The 10,510-nt window shown below is 45.4% G+C and overlaps 1 protein-coding gene across 3 annotated transcripts; it reads left to right on the forward strand.

Moving 5' to 3' along the window:
- Positions 1–1,539: 1,539 nt before the first annotated feature.
- On the forward strand, positions 1,540–7,675 carry LOC308108746 (inositol hexakisphosphate kinase 2-like). Of its 3 annotated transcripts, none has more exons than XM_080461940.1 (6): positions 1,779–2,570; positions 4,161–4,395; positions 5,035–5,219; positions 5,626–5,801; positions 6,224–6,677; positions 6,766–7,675. In XM_080461940.1, exons 1-6 carry the CDS (start codon positions 2,285–2,287, stop codon positions 6,786–6,788), a joined length of 1,359 nt encoding a protein of 452 aa, XP_080318066.1. In that variant the 5' UTR covers positions 1,779–2,284; the 3' UTR covers positions 6,789–7,675. The 3 variants fall into 3 exon arrangements, with proteins under 3 accessions (XP_080318065.1, XP_080318066.1, XP_080318067.1); XM_080461941.1 differs by adding an exon at positions 3,270–3,423 and having other exon boundaries at positions 1,834–2,570; positions 6,224–7,670; XM_080461939.1 differs by having other exon boundaries at positions 1,540–2,570; positions 6,224–7,670.
- Positions 7,676–10,510: the final 2,835 nt, after the last annotated feature.

The raw sequence follows: 10,510 nt of genomic DNA on the forward strand, positions 1-10,510 counted from the left end.
CTATATATATAACTGTGGTTATTTTCTACTTGTTTGTCATGGCCCATTTTCCACTGGTGTTCCAAGAGGGAGGATTAGAGAGATTAGTGTTGACTCCGCTCACTGCATAGCCAGCCAATAGCTAACTGTAATATACAGGATACATGCACACACATGCACACACATGCACACACATGCACACACATGCACACACATGCACACACGAGCACACACACACACACACAAACACACATAAGACAGCACTGACACATAATGTACATGAGAGAAAACAACAACTCCCACCCTCCCATCTACACATATTAGAGCCTGCAAGCATGCAGACCAACAGGCATTAGGTCATTATATGCTTTGGTATTAATGCTCTTGGCGGCGACATTTTAGTACTTGATAGAAAGATTTGTCCGAATGGAGACGGTAGCGAGTGATTGGTCTAATCAGATGTTGTTTTGCCCCTGTGGTAATCTGTGTCAAGAAGGGCCAGGAGACAGGGATTATAGTTTCCACTCTGGTCAGAGGACGAGCTCACGACAGTGCCACACGTCACCCATAGTCAGCCCATCTCATCTTCAGCATTACTCTGGTCACCTGGAATAAATGATAATTGTATGGATGGTTGTTGGGTGGCCATTGATAAAGGCCGTGAACATAAAACATTACATAAATTGCACATTTACACACAATAAAGGTAGTAATTTTTAAGGATAGGTTATAATATGTTGCTTAAACGTAGTCTCATTATGTAGACAAAGTCCAGTTATTACTTATTATTAACCAACAATCAATCAACTTCATTATTTCTGAGTTTCTCCTGTGTGATTTGGTTTAGTCCATCCATCCATCCATCCATCCATCCATCCATCCATCCATCCATCCATCCATCCATCCATCCATCCATCCATCCATCCATCCATCCATCCATCGCTGGGACTTGAAGCCTGTCCTAGACAAACCCTGAACAGATCACTCGTCCATCACAGAGTAAAAACAGATAGATAAAAACAATACGTATGGCCAATTCAGAGGACCAATAGACCTAAATACAAAACAACAACAACAACAACAACAACAACAACAACAACAACAACAACAACAACAACAACAACAACAACAACAACAACAACAGATAAACTTCACAATTTGGGGCCACAATAGCCAGCAGACTTCAACCAGAAACCCCTTTTCTGTTAGTGAGCATTAGAAACCACTATCTGTTAGTATGTCCATCTGTTTGATGAAATTCTTTCCTCTCAACATTTAAAAAAACTTTCATTTCTACAGAAGACGTCAGTGTCCTTAGAAACATATAGCTTTGAAACAATTAAAAATGTGTTTAGTTATATATTTAGATCTTAAACACCTAAACGAGTTGAAGTCCATCAGTCTATGTCCACTGATGGAAAAATAAAGTTGTCCGTTTGTTTTTCTCCCCACATCATTAATCACATGCCGCCAAAGCTTGCTGGCTCTTTCAGGACAAGTTTGTTTGTGGAGTCAGTCAGTAACTTTGCTTATGTTTGCCTGTTTCGCTCTGCATGTCAGGTCCTGTGAGGGTCCGTTCCTGTCGTTGTGCTTCATATGAGGAAACTGCAGGTTGTTGAAAAACCCTGCCGCTGTCACGCAGACAGAAAAACAGCTGAGTTCTGCTTCCCCCTCCCTCCCTCCCTCCTTGTTTTTATTCTGGTCCTCCCTCCCCCCCTCCCACTGCCGTCTTTGTTTGCCTGCTTCTTTGCCTCCAAGGGTTACCACCCAACAACCTGCCCTGGCTGCCTGTGATTGGTGGAGAGCCTTGTGGCCGGGCGGAGCGTCTGTCAGGACAGTGAGCGCTTCACCAGTGGAGATCCAGCTCTCAGCTGTCTGAGCTCAGTCTGCAGAGGGAAGCTCCAGCGGGGTCTGTCGCTGCAGCACATCCCAGGAAGGAAAAAAAAAAAGGACATTAAAGGGCTTTCTGTTTCCAATCGGCTACAAAAACTGCAAGAGAAGGAGCCAAAAGGAATCAAATCGCGATTTAAACCTGAGCGATCTTCTCTATTTCTCTTTATTTGCTCCTTCCTGTTCTTTGTTTTCGACCAGCAGACAAAGCAGATCATCACCATCACTTCAACCTCCGTGGGAATAACTGCACTGCACTCTTAATGCGCCGCGTCAGGACGAGTCCTCTGTGGATCTGCAGTGTGTGTGACAGAGAGCGTGCGTGTGTGTGAGTGGGAGTGTGCGTGCCACCACATTTTGTGTGCGTGCGTGAGGAGGCTAATGCCCTCGGTAGTGTGGCCAGGACCAGAGGAGGATGAGTCCGGCTGTGGAGGCTCAGGCCCAGGAGGCCATGGATGCAGAGCAGAAGCAAAAGCAGCAGCAGCAGCAGCAGAATAATCTCCTGCAGAACCAGCTGCAGAATCAGCACTGCTGCGTCGAGAAGGGAGTGATGCTGGAGCCCTTCGTGCACCAGGTGGGGGGACATTCCTGCGTCCTGCGCTTCGGGGAGCAGACCATCTGCAAGCCCCTCATTCCTCGTGAGCATCAGTTCTACAAGAGTCTGCCTGCTGCAATGAGGAAGTTCACCCCCCAGTACAGAGGTAATGACAACAACCCTCTTCCAACCTCTGTCGTGCATGTTGTGGCCATTTTGCATGTCTCTTTTTTCATGTGCATGTTTAGAAGTCAGCGGGGAGTAGATGTCTGGGAGAGCATGTCTGTGTTTTCTTGCTGGCTGAGTGTCAAAGTGTGCGTGTTGAGATTATTCTCGTTTTAGGAATGAGAGGTGTCTTAAGCTTGCACAAGTGTTGTTTTTAGGTGCCTGGCAGAAGCGTGCTAAATTGTGCCACTGGGGGGTGCTGTAGCCGAAACCGTGCCACTCATTTGTAGTGCCCTGCTTGTAGGAGGCTGTGTTGACCCAGGTAAGTCGTTTGAGTAAGCGCTGGTTGTCTAGGATGGGTGGGAAGAACACATAGTGAGATTGCCACTTGCTCATATCCAGAAAGCCACAACACAGTTACCTGAAGGGCCCAGCATGAACATTGCTGCAGATTATAAATAATCCATTTAGATTTGACTGTAAAATATGCTTGTGGGAGCCACGGCCACACCATTACCAAGCTCCTCAAAAATGAAGCTAGACAATGATGCAGGGAAACAGAGACTGCTGGACTGGTTTAAGATGTCACCTCTTTATGAAGTGGCCCTTTTATGTTTGCTACATATTTTCCACACGCTCATCTGCTCTTTGATCATTCTCTCCTCCCACAATGATTTGAGCTGGGACCATTATTTGACAGGAATAAAACATCTTCAGGGTCCAGAGAAGCCATCTCTGACCACGTGCCCATCAGTGACTGTCCCATTCACCTACAGCACATCCCCCTCATATGTTATCTAAGACACTGCATCGCGGACCATGGGCTGCCTCCTTTGTGTCCCCTGCTGAGACGTGTAAGCTGATACTCGACACTCACTTTCCTCTGATCATCTTAAAAGCCACACACATGCTTGAAATGCACACCATCCTACTGAACTGAATACTATGGGGGGGAAAAAACAAAAAATGACTTTCAAATGATGACCCTGAAATCAAACCTCTCCTTTGGTCTGACATGAATGTTTTGTGGCAGTGTCATTTTTTTTTTCATGTCAGCTGTGTCGCAGATTTCACATTATCTTCCCACACTCTCCTCCTCTTTGTCACCTTGTCTCAGCTACTCTCCTTCATGGAGCAGCATTAGAGGAGCGAAGGGTGTGTGGCTGTTTTAGGATCCAAACAAAATAGGGAAATTGTGAAAATCTGTCGAAGTTCTGTGTGGTCAAACTGAAATCGGGAATCTTGTGGACGTCTGCTGTCATCTTAAATCTGCTGAAGCTCATAGCTTGATAACATCATTCAGTGTTTGATTTATATCTGCATGTATGCAGTGTTGCATTGTGGGTTGTCCATTTTTCCACTGTCTTTGTTGTTTCTGTTTGCGATGGGAATGAATAAAAAACATTTTGACTCAACTCTTTGGAGCCTTATGTCGTTTGTGTTTGGACTTTATTTTTGAAGCGTGGCATTCCCAACCTGAACAAAATGTTTTTCAGACCTAATGTGTTGGTGTTTTTGTTTTGTTCCTTTCCTTTGCTTGGGAACTTTTGTTTAAAAGATGTTCTGCCCTCCTCTCTGCTCCTCTCTCAAGGTGTGGTCTCCGTAAGCTTCGAGGAGGACGAAGAAGGGAACCTTTGCCTTATCGCCTACCCACTTCACAGTGACCCAGCAGCAGACCTAGAGAACAAGGACCACTCCGCAGACTGTGAGCCCAAGGCCAAGATGCTCAAGTGGGGGAAAATGGTGGCGTCTTCACTGCTTGTGGACAGCGACATTTACAGCAAGGACAGCCGAAGTCGCCACTCCAGGAAAGAGAAGGAAAAAAGGTGAGATCGGAGAAAATGTCCCGACTCGGTTTGCTCAAGGTCTTGTTGCCCACATCAAGAACATGTGGTAGATGCATCAACAGTGTGGGGGGGGGGGGGGGCAAAGCGCAATATCACACCTCATTTAAATGAAACTGAAGATGATGCATTTTCAAAGCATTACACAAGCAGGACATATATAAACCAAACTTTGCTTTTCCATGAATGGTAACGCTGCAGTCTGAAGACACGCATTAATTGACTAATGATGCAATTGTTGACACGCACGTACAACTTAAGACAGAACGGGCTCTAAATTCAGCACTGGGCTGATCCTTTGGCCTCAGTGGCTGGAGGGGGAGGGGGGCGGGGGTCATAGAATCAGGCTTGCATAACTGCAGTAGATGCATGTTTGTCCCTATATACAAACAGAACTGACTGAGTCAGCCGTCGCCTCTTTAGTGGACGGAGGATGAACCTGGTAGAATACAGTAGAGATTGATATGTAATGCATCAGCAGTGAGTAATACTGCTGCCTTTGAGGCCCCTTTGTGTGGATTTTTCTTTCGTCTTTATACCTACACACGTCAGATTTTTTTCTTTTCTTTTCAGCGTCGATCGTAAATCTAATGAACTTCTTCCTTTCTGTGTGCCACTCAGTGTTCAGAAACTGCAGGAGGACATGGAGCTGGAGTGGCTGCAGCAGGCTGAGGTGCTTGACTACCGGCTGGAGCACAGTCACAGTAACGCCGAGCCGCAGCTCCAACACAACCCCTGGAGCCTCAAGTGTCACCAGCAGCACCTGCAGAGGATGAAGGAGAACGCAAAGCACCGCAACCAATACAGTATCCTTCCTCTGGCTGAAAGCTTCAGTGTGCCTTGAATGTTATTGTGTTTTAGAAGTGGCTTGAAAACACATTGGCAATATTGTGCAGCACCAGCAAGCTGAGCCAGCAGTACAACTCAACCCCTGCAGATCTGCATATGAAAGGCATTTAGTGTTATCGGCAGGCTCGCCTGAGGCCTGTAACCCAACACAGTGTCTCACTATCAATGTCTTTGTTCCGTAGCATTGCCTTTCAAAAGCACTCCCATCAGATACTTGATATTACTGTGGTTCAATCTTTCGTATTGTCGTGATAATTAGATGAAAGTGAGCTCATGTGATTGCTGCTTTTCGGCACTGTCTGGTCAGGCTAGTGATAACATTTGATGTCTATGGTGTTCGACTCCTTGACTCCGTTTTCCCAGAATTCATCCTGTTAGAAAACCTGACCTGGCGGCACACTGTGCCATGTGTGTTGGACCTGAAGATGGGCACACGGCAGCATGGAGATGATGCTTCCGAGGAGAAGAAGGCCGTGCAGATCCGCAAGTGTCAGCAGAGCACGTCGGCCTCGATAGGAGTCCGCCTCTGTGGCATGCAGGTACGCTGCCATATTGGTGTAGTTTTACACGGGCACTGTGCTAATATATTATATCAGGAAATGTATACCACTGTGGCAGTTGCGCTCACCACCTTTGGGTTCACCCACAGAGGCACAGAGTCAGAAGTTATCTTTAATAAATGAAAACAAAACCAACAAAAAACTTACAGAGACTCTGCGCCGCTGTGTCTCCCGCCTGTCACACTGTGTCTCTGGCGGCATAGAGGTGATTAAGCCCCTGATGTGAATCAGGTGCACTGCATCACCTCTCTGCCACAACCACATTCATGCCTGAAATGGACATGACTGTTTAAATATGATGTATAAAGGGACTAAGGGTCCACTTGAATTATAACACTGACTGTTAATAATGGGATGTTCTACACCTGATATTCAGCTTCCACCTGTCTTCACCCCTGCAGGTGTACCAGTCTGACACAGACCAGCTCATGTTTATGAACAAGTACCTCGGCCGCAAACTCACCCTGCCCGGCTTCAAGGAGGCTCTGTTCCAGTTCTTCCACAGCGGGCAACGTCTTCGGCGTGAACTCCTGTCCCCGGTGCTGAGCAGGCTCAGAGACATGCAGGCCGCACTGGAAGCCTGCGAATCGTACCGCTTTTACTCCAGCTCGCTGCTCATCATCTACGACGGAGCGCCACACAGGAAACACACGCGGCGACGCACCGAGGACGGGCTCTCGGAAGAAGAGGATGAGGAGGACGAGGAGGTGGAGGTGGAAGCTGAGCCTGAAGAGGAAGAGGAGGAGGACGATGCTGAAGTCGCAGGTGCACTTGGTTTCCCCAACAGCCCGTCCACCGCTAGCGAAGACAGCAGCAGCAGCTGTTCCAGCAGCGGCAGTGTCAGCGGGAGTTCAGGTATCAGCCAGGCCCGACTGTCAGGCTCCTTCCCCCGAGGCTCCATGGTGGATGTGAGAATGATTGACTTTGCTCACACCACTTGCAGACATTACAGGGAGGACAGCGTGATCCATGAGGGCCAGGACAGCGGCTACATCTTTGGCCTCCAGAACCTGATCACCATCATTTCTGAGCTGGAGAACTACAGCACAGACTGAAACCTGCCGAGGCGCAGGGTTTCACAGAGGCAATACTCTCTGAGATTTGGAGGAACTGAGGAGCAGCAGGACACACAACTAGAGAGAGACCTTTTATCCCAATCGCATTAACTGGACCTAGTTTCAGCTGGACTTTCCATCGGACCCTCTTCTTCTTTCTGCCACTGGTGCTTTTTGAGGTTGCTGTTGTGTACGTGCATCTTTAGGAAGTTGAGCAGACCTGCGAGTAACACAGATCTGATGCGCTAACGATGCAGTGGTTTAGCTGCTGCCTCCAATCTGTTTTAACCCACTAAGTCATTGAGGGTGGGGAGCAAGTGAAAGCCCGAGAGATGTTTTTCCTTGTGTCTGAGTTCCAAAGAAGGTGTCGTCTTTTTGCACACGCAAACATGCACTTGAAGACGTTTTGCTGAGCGAGTGTTTAGATTGAAGCGGGGCTATCAGAGAGAGCGAGTCGTATGACGACAGAGTAGATTGGCGGAGAGGTAGTGCTGCTCACACCCTCCATTGTTCTCTATTGTCTGTTCATTCTGCCGTCCTTCTCCAACCTGTTCATCTTCACTCAAAGAGGCTCATTTAGGCGTCAGAAACAGAGGATATAGAAATATTTATTTATATGACGTTTCATAAAATAAACTAAAAGTTCGAATGAAGAGTAGGACATTCCATGTTATTAATGTTACAATAATGATATTAATTAATATTGTTATTTGACATGTTTGGATACCTCTATCTTGTATTCTGTGTTGTCCACAGTTTGTTGAAGGAGGAATTAAAATGTTTGGTTTGTGGTAATATTCTTGTCCCCTGTCATGTTTTTGGTTGCCAGGTAAAAAGAATTTCTGGATCAGTGACATTTTCGTGAAAAATATTCCGGGTGTGCTCTCCCATGTTATGGTATGAAGCAGTGATCCCTTTCTGCAGGCTGGTCAGTGCAAGCCCGTGATGAAAGATCAATTAATATCTCCACAGACACCCTGGAAAGTATTAGAGGACTGAAACTTAATACGGCCGGGCATTGGAGATGTGCTCCCACCACCTGCTCCCGTGAAAAATGACTGTCTAGCACGTTGATCCAGAGGCTGCTGTAGATGCGTCCTATAAAGTTGTGGCGTGCAGCCAAGAACACAACTTGGACAATATCCCCCGGATGTATCTATAGCCTTATTTCTCTCCAGCCTGGAAGAGTTTTCTTGCACAGATAGAGACGGCGGAGTCGTTTTGGCAGGAGCAGGATGACTGTGACATGCAGGGCGAGTCTCAGCCAGTTGTGGTCATCGCCAGCCGGTCTGAGGCAGCCGCAGAAGGAGGCGAGCGCTCTCTGAGTCACAGGCCTGGAGTGATGTGGGGAGAACCAGCGGTGCACGTAAGGAAAAGCTGTTAAACAGACACTGGCTTGTGTCAACAGAGCGCACGAGTCATTAAAGCTCCACTGTTCCCACTCTGCCATGTAGGTAGAGAAATCCATCTGGCACACAAATATCAATGAAACAAATTGTACAGAAACCGATTTCACTATATTTCTTCTAATGAATATTCTTGTGTAATGTAGTGACTCCAATGTACAGGCTGTGTCCTGATAACAAACTCGTACACATTTCTGCAGGATTTAAAATTTTTATTCTCATGCCTGTCAGTAGTTTTAAGTCATAGGAACTGTTTGTTTAGTAGATCTGTTTGTGCATATGCTGATGCATTTCAAGGAAAATACTGTGTAAAAGTGAATTTTTCCCATGTTTAAATTTGAACTGATTTATCACACAAACTGAAATATTTTAAGCCACCTTTTTTATCGTCAGCCATCAATGAACTCAAAATACAAATGTATTTTGATTTCACTGATGGCTGATGATAAAAAATAGAAATCAGAATATTTCCAATCAGATGTTTTGAAAAAATTCAACTTCAGGCCATATCTATCACAAATGAAAAACATTTAAAGCTCAATACATTTTAGTTTATATGCTATGAGTGCTGAAATAACTGAGACATTTGTAATTCTATTGTAACGTCAGTCTAAAAACTGAAGGCAGATTAAAAAATGGCAATGTTTTTCTCACATAATGGACAGCAGCATACCATGTTTGTTAATTTATACAAATTATATTGGGCTTAATCATGATATTCATTTTGTCACTCTCTGATACCCCAGAAATGTTACTGGTGATTGGTTATAGGGGGGAAAGAAGAGGAGAGTAAGCATGGAGGCTCACTACAGAAAAATCTGATTTTGTTACAGTGAAACTAAAAAATGAATGGATCAGGCTTTGTTATGGTTGGTGGACAATAGTTATAATCACTCTGATTTCACTTGTTATATTTGGCTTTTAAAGGTCAAATTTTCCCTCTGTGATAACATGTGTTCTTGTTTCGGGAACAGTTCAGGTTGCTTTGGTGAAATTTCAAATTTAGTCCCTTTGACAACATCTAAAATATTTTTATAGCGCTTTATCTCTGAAAATGGACACCCAATTCCTTTCATTGCATTTAATTATCAATATTCACTACATACTGATATTTTATTTTAGTCTGGACAGGCATTAATCTCCACACAAACAATTCAATTTTACTCTGTTCAATGTTCTTTTTAAAAACCTTATTTTAAATAAAACAGAACACTATGGAGACAGTGTGCTTTTCTCAGGCCATACTGGAAATAGGGACCTCCTGCGTCTGGCCATCTGTCACATGCTCGCTGGCTTTTGGATGTGAACATGTTGTCCCGGGATGTCTGGGGTCTGATGCACAACAAATTCCTGTTTCTTATATCCTCTGTTTAACTGAGTGATTCACTCTTATCTGACTGATGTTTTTAATATTTATATTGTTTGAAGACAGAGAGGAATCATGGTATAAACGACCCGGCATTGTTCTCAAAGATCCTATTGGTTGATATATGCATGCTTTTTATATGCCGTACGCCCTTCTCAGCCGGTAATCCTATAGCATTTCAGGACAGTACAATGTAAGGTCAAACCGTCATTGACTGGCCAGACATGCACTTTAGTCTCTAAGCGTCTAGGTCAGGGAGGGACTAGCAGGAGAGGTTTATGAGCACGTACTGCATTAGTATTTACGAGAGACTTACAGGGCCCACTATTTGCCATGTTTAATGAACCTTCGGGGATCAGCTGCAGAGCTGCTGTCAGGTCTGAAGCATGTATGTTGAGGTCTCTGTGTGATTGCAGAGGGGATCGAAAGACTGATAGATGAGAGGATGTAGAATATAAGCTCATCCCTCTCCAATGTACTAGGGAGAGCAGGGGGATGGAGGTGGGGAGGGGGAGTGGGTGACCAATGTTGCATAACAGCCTCGGGGTCAGTGGGCTGCCTGCAACCATCAGAATGATCCCATTCTGTCACCGAATTGTGCGTTTGTGTGTATTTTCCACTGCATGCATACTGTGTAGAGTCCTATGCTGTACTGCAGTTATTTAATGGTGCTGGATCACGCACGTGTGCATGTGAGTCCTTGTAGCCCAATGCTTTGACAAGGGTGCCAGTGTAAAGTGGAGCACTTGCATAACATTGGTTAAAATCGCTATGGCAACAGCAGCCTTCGCCCGGGAATGAAATGGTGCCGTCGTTTTTTTTAGGTCATCAGAGTCAGACCCGTGTTCATCAAGACATTAC

This window comes from Lipophrys pholis (assembly GCF_963383615.2).
Source record: "Lipophrys pholis genome assembly, chromosome: 4".
In the NCBI taxonomy this organism is placed as follows: Eukaryota; Metazoa; Chordata; class Actinopteri; order Blenniiformes; family Blenniidae; genus Lipophrys; species Lipophrys pholis.